The sequence below is a fragment of the Nipponia nippon genome, unplaced genomic scaffold (genome assembly GCF_047370975.1).
Source record: "Nipponia nippon isolate SJK-2023a ecotype South Korea unplaced genomic scaffold, ASM4737097v1 scaffold_2, whole genome shotgun sequence".
NCBI lineage: Eukaryota > Metazoa > Chordata > Aves > Pelecaniformes > Threskiornithidae > Nipponia > Nipponia nippon.
Genome location: NW_028262336.1, coordinates 111,906,181 through 111,923,639, shown reverse-complemented (window position 1 = coordinate 111,923,639; position 17,459 = coordinate 111,906,181). Strand labels below are relative to the sequence as shown.

Here is a 17,459-nt window from a genome sequence, read left to right as displayed (position 1 = left end):
ATTCTCAGCTAGAAGTCTGAATGGGCAGGAGGAGGAGAAATCTGTCTTTAACTAAAAGTATCAAATAACTGTTGAACATATGAGTGCAATTCCTGAAAGGCCAAAGAGAAAATAATTTAAAATATTATTTTCATAACCACTGTACAGCAGGCTGGCAACATTCAGAAAATAACGGGAAATGATGAGACAACCTAGAAAAAAGAAAAATCAGTATTTTGTTTTCTGTGCTTTTAAGATTGTTCTTTTGATTATCCTGAAAAATGACAGTATTATGAAAAGAAAGCACAATAAAGGATAGTTGTTATGATCATATCACTTTGTTTTTCTCAGTCTTTGCTACTTACAACTGACATCACTTCTTACTGTTTTTAATTTACATGTTGATACATATTTCATGTTCATAAGGGACAGTTTAACAAAGATGACACAAATTTATAGGACATTTAAATATACAATCTTGCCTGTCACATCTACAAAACCAGCAGTATATGTGTGTGTAGAAACTGGGGGGGGGGGAAAAAAAAAAAAAAAATACATACACCCACAAGTCTCCAGGCTTCGCTTATCACTGCATACTGGAGCCGATTCAGAACAAACCCCTCAATTTCTCTGTTTAGTTTGACAGGAGATTGACCAATCTTCTTCATCAGAGCATACGTTCTCTCTGTAGTAGAAGGATCTGTTTCTGGATGAGGAACAATTTCAACCAACGGCACAAAGTAAGGTGGATTTACCTCAAGAAGAAACACAAAAGAAGAATGTCAATTATCAACAGATTAACAGAAGAAGTTAATATAAAGCACCTTTTTAGCTTGCTACTAGCATGGATATTTTCCTGTGAACACAGTAAGCCTGATCTTCAGACCCTGAACAACTTCACCAATCCAATAAAAGCTGGTGCATTAATTCAAATGAAAAAAATAATTAATCTTGCATTAAATCTAACTCTGGTTAATCCCAGCAAAGTTCATGGAGCTACACTAAAGATGATAGCACTCAAACAGTACTAGAAGATTTTATACTGACTTGAGTAACCGATGTCTTCTCAGGCTGTTTGTTGTTGTAAGACATGTGGCCACCACCTGTCTTTCCAAATGAAGCAAGGCATTTCCTTTTAGATATTCAGGAACTTTATAACAAAATGATTGCTAAACACCACCTGTAAGATGCAACACTTAATAGATAAGCTGCTACTGGCCCAAGCCTGTAAACATATGCTAAACACAGTAACAGATACCACATAAAACATACTTTGAAAAAGTTGCAGAACAGGTTACCTTCAAACACTGTACCTACTTTAAAGAAAAACAAAAATTTACTCTCCCTGACTCTTCCCAAATGTAATTTCTCATGAAGTCAGGACCTTCATGTAATGTACTTTTGAAGTAATAAACAAAAAAATTCTAAAGAACATCCTAGAAACAGCTAGAAGTTCTTCAGGTCACAGCATTACACGCAGTAACACTGCCTGCATGCTCTTTCCAAAAGCAGCAGTCCTTCAGCCATATTCTTAAGGTGTTAAAACTCAGCTCTCGGTCTAGTTTCCAGGCAATAGAAGGGGCTAACATATCAAATTACTACCAGAAATAACATTGACATTTAAAGGATGGTAATTAAGCACTGATTCTTTCACCATCCTCCCTTATAGTCAACTGCTCTTAACTGTGCTCATGTAAGTGCAAGTACAGGATTTAGTCACAGCAATGCAAGCAGCCTTTCCTCTCTTCTCTGTATGTTTTTTTTTTCAGCAGTTACATCGTTCCTTTTACTATAAGGTCTGACCAACGCATAACCTGTTGTAGGCTACGCCTGCTCTAACTACTGATGTAACACACTTACTTCATCCCCTTTAAAGTGCTTTGTGTTCCAACATAACCTTTCTCACGTTGGTCTCTTTGGCAGTGCCACCACCAATGCTGAGAATGGCATGATGGACACCATTGCAGGTGTGGTGCCAGACAATTTAGCAAGACCCAAATGACTACAAGCACCAAGAAGTTCTCTGAAGGCTTTTCTAAGCCTTACATATATCACAGGTTCCAATCAGGAAGAGGACAAGTTAATTGTTGAGAGAGACTGAGGCTATTATAAATTTCTTCCAAGATTAGTGTTGACAGTCATCTCATTGAAATATTCTGTTTCATGAACTTGGCACGGGGAGTATACGGGCGTGTTCATGAGCACACTGAGGAGACTTAGGAAGACAATTTTTTAGGAGTGAGATAATAGGTGTTGGTAAAAACTAAAAGTGGTAAAACATAGATGAAATTGGGGGTGGAGGAAGATTTCTAAAAATGAGAAGGGGAATGCAAAGCCTTTCTTCAGGGAGCAGAAGAGCTTACCTTAGTCAGCCTAACAAAATGAAAGCTAAGAACGGATATGACAAAGTAAACACAGGGAAAGAATTAAGCTACACAAAAGCTGCCAACAAACATCAAATTAATTTTAATGGACTGTTAATAACATTGGAACAAAAATTAGAAGACACAAACAACTTCCAACAGGAGTAGTGGAGTTAAAAAAAATAATCTAACAGATAGAGCTTAATACATTTTTAAGATGATTTGATTACATGGTTTCCTGTACAGCAAGGAACTTCACTCAATGGCACATGGTCTCCTCTAGCTCTGTATTTCTAGCTGTGTGACCTAGCAGGCGTATACAGTACATGAGAAATTAACCACTCGGCAGAAGACCTCTACCGAAACACTGCCTGAAACTGCTTGCAGAGAACAGCTGTACCTACAAGTACTGCATGCATTTCTATCACACAGCTGTGCTATGGGATCTATTTTTTCTAATTACTGAACCTATTGCTATGTTAAGCAAAAGGATGAGCTCCTTCTGCCCTTTGGGCATTTCATTTCTCCTCAACACGCTCACCTGTGCCAGGGGCTTTACAAGTTTAGCTTTTAATTTTTCTAGTATATCAAATTCCACACTTGTTTTCACAGTGTCTTCCAGAGCTGCTTGCCTCCTGCAGCCACCATTCCCCATGTCCTACTGTCGTGTTGAAGATGTTAGTAAGGACATGGTTAAAACAAAAACCACCAAAAGCCAACAACTACTACAAAGCAAGCATGTTTCCTGACATAACAGATGCAGAAAAGCCCCTGGAAGAGTACACTGGCTCAGTTTCTCCAGCACACTCCTCTTTGAGTGAAGCTGAGATTACTAAGAAAATAGTCTCAGTTGGATTGCAAAGCCATTTCAGAACAATTAGACATTTTAAGGCACTCCAGAATATTTGCTTTGGAAAATACATATATCCTTACAACAGCAACCTAGAAAATGTTTATGCAGGGACTAAGCTACCTTTCCAGATCTGGTAAAACCTGGTTTCAGAAGTGGCTCCTATAAAGACTGCAGCTTAGACTAAACAAGTCAACTGGTACAGACCAACTTGAGAAAACAGTAAGAAAGAGTAATGCAAAATCAAAGACTGACAAACAGTCAGAGAATGGGCAGAAGCCCAGGAATTGGTTAAAAAAAAAGTCATAGCTATAGTTACTTAATACAGAAGTCTAGAAGAGACATTATCTCTTCTCTTGCACTACAGAAAGTTACAACCCTGGAAATATGAGATAAGGAACTACTGAATTTTAGACTGGAGAAAGGCTAAACCTAGGCACAGATACATACTTTGAAGTTTGACTTTTTTTTAATTAAAAGGGGATGAAAACTAATTGTACAGAAAGAAACCTATCCTTTTGTTCCTTTTGCTTCCCAGTCACTCCAAGGCATAATGGTGGTGGAGGAGGGGTGTCAAAAAGGGACTGACCAAATGCTTTGACCCTGTAGCATTAGGCTACAGGTAGCTGTAGAGATATTACAGTAAAGTAGTGCTGTATTTTTGCATTCACACTGCCACTCTTGAGCATGCCCAGGGAACTGACATTTACTTTACACCCTGAGGGATGCCCTGGAGAGACAACATATAGTTATCAAGTTGCAGACAGCAGATCAGTATACTGCAAGCCTTCATAACAACAGTCCTCTTAACTGATCTGTCAAACACCAGCCTAACATTAGACTAATAAACTCATTAGCTATTGAGTAGTGGAAAAACAGAAGCAGTAAGAATCCCAGTGATCAAGACAAAATGCTTTTCCATGCTGAGGAGAGATGTGATAAACTGCTGTCTGGTAGCCCCACAGACCTCTACAGAGAGGCTCACAGGTGCCCTTCAGGATTTTGAGGTTCTGCTGCCACCTCTAGTCATGCCATTTCTGCATCACTGTCCTGTCCCAGCTGGTCACAAAGCATGCAAATTCAGCTCCAAGAACAATTTATTCCATTTCACCCACCTGCTTTTCCTCTTCAGGTACACTGCTTCTGCATCAGAAGTCGGAAGAAACCAGAGTCAATCGCTTCCATCTTTCATTGACATTACCTGACAAGCACATGCAGCTCACTGTTTGGATCCTTACTGTTACCCAACAGCAGCTGACAAAGGATACTAGAAAAGACTAATGATGCCACAAGAAGAAAGTAGGGAATTTCATAGGTTTGTCTTCAAAACAGAGAATTCCTACATTTTGAGAGCCAGTAGTTTGGAGTAACACACAACAATATGAGCACAACAGCTCAGAGAGAACGTGTCTTGAGCCAATGGTATGAAACATGCATACATCCTCTCAATTTAGTAGATGCTGCTGCTCACAGAATGACCAAACTAAAACTCTTCTGATAAGTCAGGCCCCTGCACACTAATGATGGTGCACAAGCACACCAACTATCCTTCCATCTCTCTCAGTCTGCAGGGAAGAGTTCAGGATGCAGTTTAGTTAAACACCTGTACTACTACTACTACAAAACCAAAACATGCCGTCATACTTACAGGATGTGACACAATACACTGCTTAACATGTTTAAGGCCAGTGAACAATTTGCTGGGTAAGAGACAAGAGGTCGAGCTGCTCAAGATAACATTGTCCCCAACAAGAAGATCTAACTGACTGAAAATCTTCTTTTTCAGCTCCAGGTTCTCCGGAGTACATTCCTGGAATAAAAACAAAAATCAGTATTAGAAGTCTTCTAGTTCAATAGTAATTATCCATATATTTCAGACACCTAGGAACTCAGCACAAACCATCTATTTTAATCAGCCTAAATATACCAGTGAGCCATAACACAAAAATGCCTTCCCACATATAAAGAAATGGAAAGCCTAAGAGTTTCTCTAGAGCAGAAGATGGACCACCGCACACCACAGGAGATTTAACACAAAACAAATGATTCTGCTTTGTCTAAAATACAGACTTTTACTCACACACAGAGATAATACAGTACGGAGGAATAAGAACTGGTCTCCTTTTTTTTTTTTTTTTTTTTTTTTTTTTTTTTTTTTAAGAGAATCTCATATGACAGAAGTCAGTATTCTCTCTCAGACAAAATGGAAATTAACAGCTGTATCTCAAAAGAAGACAAACTTACAATCTCCAGAACTATGGCAGAAGATTCCAAGGCACAGTTCTGGAACCTGCACTGAAACACCTCTCACTGACCCTCACATTTAAAAAGCTTAAACATCTCCATTCATTTGAACTCTGAGAAATATGTCTGAAGTAGAATGCATGCTATCAGAACTTCTCCCAAAGCTATTGAGCACGTTCAGCTCTGCAGTATTGTGTGAAATTTCACATGTATGAGCCAAGAGCTCATCCACAGTCACTAGAATTTCAACGTTAACCCCAGGAGCTGCCTGAAGGAGAGCATGCAGGAGTCCACCAGATTGGGAGCAACGAGGACATGGAAGAGTAACTACAGTGGATCCCACAATCAACCGAAAAGACTTCAGTCTACAAGAAGAAAACAGGGGAACAAAGCCAGTTTGTTTTCTGGGTTTTTTGGAAGGGTTTAAAAAAATCCAAACAGGATCCCACACTTGTAAAACCTCAGCTTTCCCCTTAAAACACACAGAAAATACCTGCTCTTTTCCAACTCTAACCTTCCCCCACCTGTCAGTACTTCATTCTGTCCTTCCTTTTATGCTGAACTGCACATGAAGGTAGGGAAAAAGGCTATACCTTTAATATAATCCAAAATTTACATTTAATACCTGCAGCTTCAGACAGACTCTGTGGCACAAATGCCCAGGGCCAGCGTTTTTAAGTAAATGGGTTAAAAGTAATTTGAAGTCTTAAAAAAATAAGCAAGTTGCATGGAACAGTACTAAAAGTTCCAGGATGCAGAAGAGATAAACAGGGTCATTTAAGAACTCCAGATAGAGCCCAAAGTAATAGACAGCCTTATCAAAACAAAATGATACTCTGCTTATAATTCCAGGATCCCTGCTTGTTGGTTAAGTTTAAATAGTTTCTTTTAGTAAAGCCAAAGATGAAGAGAACTCTGCAGATACTGTTCAAGCCAATAAAAGAGTTGCTCTGAATAGGTTTATTGTGAACTTGAAACTCTAAGCCTCCTCTCACATCAGACGATAATCAAAAAGGCAAACTCAAATCTGCTGGAAACTCAAACCTGCCATGGTTACGTAAGGTTTCTGAATGGGCCATTTGCTTGAAGTTTCTGGTATAGTGTCACAATTGTATTCAGATTGTTGGACCACTGCAATAAAGTTTCTGTCCTTATCAAGCATGCAATTATTTTCTCAGAGACACCAATTCCCTGAAGAACAGGGGGAAAATTAAGCTCTAAACAATCCATTAAACGGGAACCTCACTTGCTGTCAGTTATGGAGCCTGGAGAGGTCTGAAACTATTCTGTTTACCCTGAGAAAGAGAAGATCAAACAGTGAGCAGGTGAGATACAGTTTTAAAGCTACCACAGTCTCTCTCAAAGAACCAGTGCAAAAAGGTTAGCATACACCTCTACGCATTTTAAGTGACACTGTATATTTCTGTGCCCTTTTTGTAGAGATCACACTTCTCATTTGCAGTGAACAGTACACCTTTATTCCAAGGCCTGAACACCTGAACAAGGTTGCTACTAATCTGACTTCCAATTTAAACTTTATTAGACATCTTTTTTAACAGCCTGATCAGAACAGGACAGTTGTTAATTTTTAAAACCCACCTCCTGGAAGAGTTGTATTGAATTAAAGGCTTAAAGGTATTACAATATTCAATTCAATTCAAAATTAAAGGTATTAGGCTTAAAGGTACTACACTATTCAAATACATGTTCAGAGAACACATAGCAGCTACTTGCCCAGCCTATGAACTCTTAAAGAACCACACAAAGATAAACATGTACTAGACTCTCTCCCTAGAAGACAACACTGATACCCAGACAAGGTGATTGAGGTCCAGTTGCCCCTGGTTAAAAAGTTGCACTCATATGACACAACCTGTTGAACGCCGGTACATGGAAAGCTGGGGAGTTTTATCTGTTTAAATCCAGTGTCTTTGTGGTTTTGTACAGGCCTTTCCCACCACGCTATCCACCATCTGTGCTCCCACACACGTCCATGCTCTAGGCGCACAACTTCATTTGCCTATATTTAAATACTGGCATCTACCCAGGTTCTTCCTATCCATTCTCAGATATGCCAAGGTAGCAACTCACCTGCACCACCTTCTAGGAAAACACTCCCCAAAACCCTGCAAAAGAACACTAGCAATGGGAGTTGCTGCCAAGGCTGTGGATTTATCAGCACCGAGAGATGAAGGAAACAAGCCATGGCCTGAAGTAAAGCACTGCAACACAGTGGTATGGTCCTAAAATAAGTAGTATTGTCCTATACCAACATGGCAGTATAAGATGAAAGCCAAAGATTTAAACTGGCATGGAGAAGGTCAAAGATTAGCAATCATTCAGCAATGAGCAAGCCACTTTCTGTAGGAGCATCTGGAGATGCTATCACAGGGAGCAGCATCGAGCCCTCTCAATAGCAAGTATGGAGTCTGATGGTAGTCACCAAGCATAAGGAACTGCTGAATAAAGAAGTTTGAAAGCCACAGCTGCACAATGAGTTCCCACCTCCTGACTAGATTCTGGCTGCTGCATATTCAAAACATAATCAAGAAAACATTTCTTCCCTGGCAGTCTTAATATGAAGATTTATGATAATGTAAATTCCTGCAAGTGAAGACAGATCAATCTTGAGCTCTCCTAGACCCCTCTTCATTCCAGGACTGTATCCCATGCCATGGGGTTATTCCAAGCAGATTTTGGCCTGAACAGGCCAAAGTGGTCTCCCTTGAAGTCCAGGGGTGTGATCCCACTTTTTGTCTTGCTTCTCCTCTCAAGATCCTCAACTCCACTTTCTCATGGTCATTGTAGCCAAGGCTTCCCCCTGCAACCTTCACATCTCCAACCAGTTCTTTCTTGCTTGTAAGTATGAGGTCCAGCACAGCACGTCTCCTCTTCTGCTCCTCAACCACCCATGTGTCAGGAAGTTACCATGAAGGCATTCCAGAATCCTCCTGAATTGTTTGTGCTCTCCTGTGCTGTCCCTCCAGCAGATATTGATGTGGTTGAAGCCCCGCCATGAAGACAAGGGCCTGCGAATGTGAGGCTTCTTCCAGCTGTCTGAAGAAAACCTTTTCTTCCTGATCAGGTGGTCTGCAGCAAACACCTACCACAATGTCTTCTGCATTGGTGATCCTGTTAATCCTGACCCATAAGCTCTCAACTGGCTTCTTATTCAAACCGACGCATAGCTCTGTGCATGCTAGCTCACAGCATGCAATAAATACTCTAGGCAGCTATTCCTCTCCTACCTTCATTTTGCACCACCTCACCCCCAAAAGCTGTTCTTCACTGCCATGCTGCAGCTGCTACGGCAAGAGTGCCCTGTAGCCTTGCCCTAACCACAACTGAGGTAGAAAATTATTTTCAAAAGTTCCATGACTTCCCTCTTCCCAGTAAATTCAATAGGGCTTCAAGTAGCAGGTAAACTGCCTAGAAGCCATAACCACTTTGATTGCTACAAGGAGCTCTTCATCTTCTGCAGTTAAGTGAGGATCTCCAAACATGCCACAACCCCTGACTCTGTTCCTCTATTTATACACATATAATTTACAGCATTTTAAGTGGTCTCAGCTTTTCAGTGCTGTGATTTAGCTGACAATTTTGAGGCACTTCTGTAGAACAGTTCCCAGAGTCGAGTGACAGCAATCCTCTCCTCTCGTAGAATGAAGACATAGCAGCAGCTTTCAGAGCACCGAACCATCCCACAAGCTGGACCCAGACTGTCAGCACTCCTGCAACAGGAACCGCATTATGGTTACCTGCTTTTTGTGGGAATATACATTACCAGCTTTTTGTGGGAATATGAAGATCTCACAGGATTAAGGACAAAGAGTTCCGGATCTCAGAAAAGCAGCTTTTCTGAAGGTTTTGGTGCCTAATCCATTTATACAAATAGTTTTATTACCTTCTATAGTTATAATCCACTAGAAGAAGAACTTCCCAGAAAAGACTTCAGGCATAGTTGTTTCATTTTCAGTCTACCAAGTCACTTCAGAATGTCGTATTTCTAAAACAAAGACTGATTAACATAAACCTATATAAAGCAGGGACCTGTGGATTTTAAACAGCATTCAGGTTATCTGCATAAGGACAGACATTAAAAATACCTGAAAAGGAGACTTGGAAATTTAATTAAATGAAACATAGATTTCAAAGCACTATCACTATAGCTAGCAACTGCACAGTCAAATACAACTATTCCATATAATTTTATCACATCTAAATAATAAGGATAATAATGAAAAGATTCTTGTAAAAACCTAGTTGACTTCAGAAAGTAAAAGTACATATGCTAAAATAACCTCTCTGCAAATTAAACCCTGCAATTTTACAACCAGTTGTGTTCCCCCCAATACTACTGGCAAAGTTGAGGTTACTGAAGTTATCAAAGCAAGATTGCATCTATTTGCTCCATGTGCGGATGCATACGGACTGCTGTGTTTCTGTCATTACCACCATTTTACAGAATCCATATCAAAGTCAAATTATATTTTAAGCAAAATAACATTTAAAATGCTCACTACTATCATTAGTATTTCAGTGCTAACTACTATTATTTCTACTTAGGCTTTTGTATTGACATGCTAGTTTGGTCTTCTCCTGCAGGGTTTGGGTCTATATTTCTGTTCAGGAAGACTAAATATGCACCTTCTATTAAGGAAACCAGAGCTTATTTCTTTTGTATTCTATGTCAGACACTGATGTGCATTCTACTCAGTAAACAAGAGCCACGCACATGAACCTGGGGAACTATACCACCTGCAATTAAAAAATGTGACATTTCAACTGCAGAGTTTGGGAGCTCAGCTAGTGAAACAAGCACACAAATAAAATGGTATTTTTAATATCAGAACAAATTATTACATCAGAATATCAATTTTGCTTCTGATATTATTGTTAACCATTTTGATTTAGATCAACTATCTAAAATTTTTCATGCGTTAAATAGGTTTGGTAATTTCACAAAATTCAAAGTTACTACATATTTCAAATGCAAATACGTGACTGCAAGTATTTTGGACTTTTCCATCATGCTCCCCTACATGGTGAAGTAGTTTTAGATGCTTATTCTGAGACACTTCAAAGATGGATAGTATGTTGACATACCAGTATGCCAGGATATTCATTAAGACAAGGTGCCAAATAAAAATGCATAATTTCAAACTGCAGAGATGGTGGGAGGAAAACATATTTACTTCAGTCTCCTTTTAGAAAGTGTTAATACTCTCACCTGAGGGTAAAGGCAGGGACAGCAGCCAGGCAGGAGACACAGGCTCTTGCTCACCACTTTACGGGTTTGGGATGCAGCACAGAAACATGACATGCACACACAGCTGTTACTGATGGAGTCCCCAGGCTATTGCACACCTTTCAGTGTGCTGTCAGCATTTTGATCAGTTAAAATGAGGAAGATTAAAAGAAAGAAACAAACAAAAAAACCCACAAAAACAACCAACAGCATAGCCCCTGCTAATTGACATGATTATGTTAGAGCATGACTAGACCTCGAGCCCCCAGCAGCTAAGGTCGTGGGGAAAGCAGAGGGAGCAACCTGGCTGTGCACCACAGCAGGGAGGTGAGGTTAAGTGGGACTGACCCTGAAACACTTGGAGGTGATAGAGGAACCCAAACCATATGGTATCACAAGGGAACAGAAGCTCATCAGGCTGTTTGTCCCTTTTACCCCTGCAGATATTCGTTCCACATACCTGGGTACACAACTTCCTCCAAGATGGTTTCAAGCACATGTCCAAATACCAGATCATTAACAAAAATATGTTTGGCGACAAAAGACTCCTTAGATGTAAAACAACTCTAGTTAGCCCAAACCAAGGCACACAACCTTGGCAACCAAGACTTTATTTTGAACCCGAACAAAAACTGGTATCCTCTAAGCCAAGGATAAGAAAGCAGGATAAGGACATCAGCTCCTTTAACTGAAAAGCATACTGGCAATTTTTTAAAGACAGGGCCACATATTGATCATTTAACACAATTATAAAAAAATATAAATAAAATAGAAAGGCATGGTCACGTATGCCCATATCCTGGGGCTTCAGTTACAGACATTCTATGGGGTAGGTATGCACTGAAGTAAAATGCTTAACACGGGAGGAGAAGGAATCACATCACATGAGGATTTTAAGAACAGGTTAACCAATTTTTGACAGACAGTTGTCTAGGTATGACTGATCCTGCCTTGGGGCAGGGGTTGGACTAAGTAACCTCTGAAGTCCCTTCCAGCCTGATTTTGGATAACTCTGTAGTTGGTAGGGCAACAAAGGTAAATGTGAATCCTCTGATAAACGTGGGGCCCTCTCATACACTGTTCTGCTGTGGAGCAGAGGACTCAAGGCGGGGGAAACCCCCGTACAAGTTTAACTCTGATTCATAGGATTTGAACTTGTTTAAATTTCCATTCAAAATATAGTTATAAAAGTGTCTTACAGCAAATCTACAAGTGCCTGGCTTTTAGAACAGTGTTAAGTTCATATTCACAAAACCTTTAATAGAATTCAAAACCATCCACTAAAGGATAGTAGATGAGTAAGCTTATTACGGAGCAGTTGTAAAAGCATCAGTTAAAACACCATCTAATATTTAAAAAAAAAAAATTAATTTAGGGCTATAACTCACTTCAAAGCTAAAGAAGTGATAACTTCTTAGTTGTCTCGAATTTATGAGCTCATACCAGTGTGAAATCTGATGCTTCTTAAATCACTACCTCTTGAGTGACATGAAAGACTGTCTACCACATGATACTGTTCCAAGTAAATAACACTTTGGTGAGGTGAAATCCAGCATTTAGATGGAAACATTTTGTACTTTCCTACAGTTCAGAAACATGCCCTGTTAAGGAACCTGAGCAATAAAAATATCAAGTTACTGCCATTTTATACTGCTCAGAATAAATGACTGAATTACAAATGTCTGTTCAACCTTTAGTACAAAATACAAAACAGGTTTTCAGAACTACATTTTCTAAAATCAGAGTCAAACTTGCAGATTTGGGAGGGTTTGGGGGGATTGCGTGGGGTTTTTTGTTTTGTTTAAAACACAACAAATGAAGGCAAGTTTTGCTTCATCTAGTGTCAGTATCATGCCATGAAGACACCCATCTTTTCCCATGATGTTCATGTGTCCTACAAAACTTTCAAAAGACAGACAGGCAAGCTGATGCAGCTGCTACAGACGAGATGAAGATCCTTTTTGTTCCCTTAGGGAAGGGCAATAAGATCTCAAACAGGCTGACTGACATCCTCCTCCCCACATCCTTTCTCAAAGGATCACATCATCTCTGTTTTCTTCTACTGTGATCCCATCCACCCTGAAAAATAGGGGAAGTGATCTAGGAAAGGCAATGGAAATACAACACAGCCCTAGAAAGGAGACCAGGCAGCACTGAAAGAGAGCCTGAAGAGCAAGATTAACTGCTGGTCAGGATGACAGTTATGGCAATGACCACCTCCTGTAACAGGGACCAAAACCATATTCAAGTCTGTAATGGTAGACAAGGCCAGTTGTTGTATGTGCAGGACAGATGGGGAGTGAATATTAGAAAGTTTGGAAGGACAAGGGTCCGTTCAGCAGCAGCACCACAGCAGTGACACCAGAGAGCTGTTTACCCAAACACTGTCTTTCAGTTCAACTCAAACACTGACTTGATAAAGTACTTTACAGCAAGCCTTTGAGATCAGACTGTTTCAAATCCTAAAAATCAGGAAAAGAGTTTTCTCAAGACCTCTACAAAGATGGTGAGTCACGTCACATGCTTAAAACCAGCTCCCTCAGAAGCCAAAACATAACTTCTGGTGCCTCAAGTCAGTGTTTAAGATAAGTAGGGTAACACCGGGCCTAAGGTTACATTTACTCAGCTGAGAGCTAACAGACCCATGTTTGTCTGTCCAGTGCTCAGAGCTGACCAGGGACCAGTCCAGAAGAAGCCATGTTACTGCAATGCTTGCACACTGTGCCTTCCAGCAGCTTTGTATTTACAGAGGGACATCATTAATGCAGCTTCCAAACCAGGACGGTCAAATATCCTACGAGCTCAGGGCAGCTAAAGACATCTTCACCCATTGCTGTCTGCAGATATTCCCTCACCCCCAGAAGTAAAAGGGTTCTTGAAAGCCATCAGGAAAGTAAAACAAAAGCTAGTGGCAGAAACTGGTACCAGACAATCAGAGGCAAATTTTTATGACAGGAGACATGAGACACCTACTGTCAAGGCTCCCAAGTCAATGCTGGTTTCCCCTTCTGAGGCACCACTAGGCTTTTTGAAACCTGTTTTTAAGCTGGTAACCCTGTTTTTCTAAATACGTCTAACTGGGAGAGATAGAAGAGCCAGCAAGATCTAAAGTGGACTAGGCTGAAGATCCATTAGTGTTGTTATCACCAGTTAAAAAGAGTTTGCAGGTGTAATGGGGGGGCACAACCTCTCTTTTTAAAGAGGGCAGGGGGAAGATACTGTTGTAAGGCTTTTAGGCAGTGTTCCTTTAAAATGAAAAAGGATAAATACCTCAGACCATAAGGTGTAAGTTACAAGCTTAATTTCATCCCCCTGCCAGCCTGCTTTGTCCCATGCCACAGCATGGCTGACGGGTTCAGAGATCACCTCTCAGCCACCCTCCATGCCTGGCTTCAACCAGCCCGGCCAGGCCTCACAACTCACCAGCGTACACGGTAGCTCAAATGTCAAGAGTAAGATCTTACCAATAGTTAGTCACCTTACCCTCCTCTGAGAGCTAGTAAACTTTATTATCCTGTTAGTAAATTATTCCAAAGCAAAGCATTCAAAAAGATATGTTTTAATTTTACTGGCATTGTGGTAAGAGACCATACAAGTGCTATGCCGATTTCTATTCAGCTTGTGTTATTTAGGAACTAGACACACATCCACTCAAATCTGGTTTTAATAGCGAAAGGAGTATTAAGTTCAGTACCCAACAGTTACATAAGAACAAAAGACAAAAGTCATCATATATTTATGCAGGAAAGTTAACAGCACAATTTTAAGAAACATTTACCTCACCCATGATAGTCCCATGCCAGGGACATTATAGCACAAATGTATCCATTAATTTGTCTCCATGGAGTTTTCAGCTAATGGAAAAGTTATTTCAGAATTAAAGCTTTTAGTGATGCAAGAAGCTTGCAGTGCACATTCACCTGAATACTATAGGTTATGCACTTACTCTAAATAGCATAGAAAAGCTCTGAGGAGTGAAACTGGGTGAATATTCAGTTTGAGAGCAAAAAACAAGACTGATTTCCTTCTGAAGTTGATGCAAACACACTAATCAAGACAAGTTACTTTATAAAAATGCTCAGGAGAGAGAATACAGAAAATAATATGCATCAAGGCATACCTTGTTTTTAAAGGTTCATCACATTACCGTTATGAATTTTCTTCTTACTCAGTCCTTCCAATTATTTCTTGCATTTTTTTCACTTTTATATCCTCACTAATGTCATTCAAGAAGTTCCACTTTTTACTACTACATCCCATTTGTTTTAAGTTGAGTCCCATGAAAACAACTTGGAAGGCAACTGTCTGCAGAATTCAAGGAGTGCAAACATCAAGGAAATTTTTAAAGCTTGAAGTGGACTTACTCTACAAACGCCAAATTTGAGAAGAAGTTAAGATTTAACCAACTGAAATCTAGGGTAAAGAAATACAGTTCTCATGGAAGCTTCTAACAAGTTAATCAGTAGGTTATGTCATTAAGCAAGAAAATAGAGTCCTCTATATTCAACTAACATGAATACAACTGATGTTTTAATGCAACTGATGTTTTATTTTTTAAGTAAAAGTCAGAACACTTGCACTCATAAGTTACAATTAGTCCATTTTGTCCTTCCAGGTTCAAAGCTGCACTAGGCAATGTTTCTGAAGTTTAATAAGGTTCAGCCAGAAAGCAGTCTGTTCACTGCTGAAATAAGGCTGTGAGCCTAGAATTAAGATTCTTTTATACTTACTCCACTCCCCTTCCAAGAGCAAATTAAAGCCTCGTTCAAATAAATTTGCCCACTTACATTGTGTATTTGTTAACACTTTGTATCAAACCAAAATTTGATGCTATGGTTTGAAACTGATGAGCTGATATGAATACCACCAAGAATGTTTCATACACACGATTTGTTACCCACAGGCATACTGCAGCTACTTCTTTTTTTTTAAATTTATTTATATGCTTAATGACTACATGTTAAGAGACATCAAAAGGGTTAAGGGAACATAAATTAGTACCAGAAAGCTTGAGTTACCCCAGGTAGATTGTTGCTATTCAGAGACTATCAACACAACACTGCTGTCTTCAACTACCTGAAGGGAACACACAGAGAAGCCAGATTCTTCTCAGAGGTCCATGATGGTAGGATAAAGGACAAGAGCCTGAAGTTGCAAGGAGGGAAATTCCATTTAGATATTAGGAAAGAAGTTTAACAATCAAGGTAGTCAAATGTTGTAACAAATTACCCAAAGAGACCAGAAGTGTTCATCCTTAGAGATACTCAAAACTCAACTGCACAAATCCTGAGCAAGCTGATGTAAGTTGGTCCTGCAACAGGTTGGACCAGATGACTTCCACAGGTCCCTTCCAACTCAAAATTACTTTGATTCTGCAACATGCACCTGATGCCTGTTTCATAGATCAGCTGATGGCGGAAGGGATGGATGATGCAGCCCCTGATTTAGTCTGAAGTAGTATGCAGGACCTTGTTCAAAAATCTTACTGCTGAAAAGCCTCTCCAAGAGGAACAATAGCATACTAAGATTCAACATCTCTGTAGGAGCAACAAGAGCCAAGAACTCCATTACAGCTGTGTTCAGCTTCAAAAGAAGATACTAAAATAAAAGTGAGGATACTAAGGAGATACAAAGCTGGCAGTAAGAGGGATAAGATCCTTACAGGTAGCATACAGGGAAAGTAAAGACACCATATGGACATACCAGGTAGTAAGAAACACTTGAAAGAGCAAAAGAAAACAGGCAGAACTAGGAAAACCTACTTGAAACAAGAAGGCAGCCTTCACAAAGTTGAGGCAGTATCCAAAGGAACATGGCCATGTAGGATTGTTAATTTGTCAAAATAAGACAAAACAAAGCAGGCACCTTCCCTCAGCAATCTACACAAGGAGTAATTAAAAAAAAAAAATTCCCTTTCTTCAAAATGCGTGGAGAAGAAAACCCATAGGACCAAAAGATGATCAGAGTACAGAAGGATGATCATCTGGAAAACACGCACAGAACAGTGATTTTTTTTTGAAACTGTTCTGTTTCTCCTTCTAATCCTTGGAAGAAATCAGAAGCCTTAGTCTCAGGGACTCCCAGGGTCTGTCTCAAGTCATAGAACAGAGGAGGGGGGAACCAGAACATGTTTTGATATGGTTCGAATACCCAACCCATTAACAGTGATATACAACTGCTCACTGGAAACAAAACTGAATGCACACTATTTTGGTACCAAAGAGCAGATGAGTGGCAAGCACGATACAACTTTTAAGGGAACTTCAGAAAAGGTCCCAGCAATAAGCTTGTAAGCCTTATGTCTCTATTAAGTGAGTTAAGAGAAAAGGGTAGCACTGTGAGTATTACATAAATGGGGAAGAATCAAAACAACTTTTTCAGAGGAAGTCCTGATTCACAGACCTAGTAGAATTCTCTAAAGGAAGCAGCAAGCACAGGCACAGGAGTCACATAGCTGATGCAGTTGGGGTGAATGCCCAGACGTCTTGCAACAAAAAATAATAAAAGCTTTCAAGGAAGTTAACTGGTCATATGCGAGATAAAATGGACAGTAACTGGTAAAGAGCTAGTAAGCAGATGGTAGGAAAAACAGTCAGTTCTTACTCAGTGGAAGATGCTGACCAGTGCCGTTTCACAGATATCTGTGCCCTTTGTTATATCCATTCATAAATGACTTGAAAGTTAGCTCATAAAATTAAGTCTGTTGTCATCATTACAACCACAAACATTTGTGGAAGGACTTTACAGGACTGAATGACTAGACAATAAATTTGCA

The 17,459-nt window shown here is 39.8% G+C and overlaps 1 protein-coding gene across 3 annotated transcripts in view; it reads right to left on the bottom strand.

The window, feature by feature from the left end:
• CRYL1 (crystallin lambda 1) overlaps positions 1–17,459 on the bottom strand; it is a 66,629-nt gene that overhangs the window by 29,756 nt on the left and 19,414 nt on the right. For all 3 annotated transcript variants that reach the window (XM_087758819.1, XM_087758817.1, XM_087758818.1), the window contains exons 4-5: positions 4,841–5,002; positions 540–734 (exon numbers count right to left, since the gene is read on the bottom strand). In XM_087758819.1, coding sequence (XP_087614945.1) covers positions 540–734; positions 4,841–5,002 — 357 coding nt within the window. The remainder of the gene's footprint in view (positions 1–539; positions 735–4,840; positions 5,003–17,459) is intronic.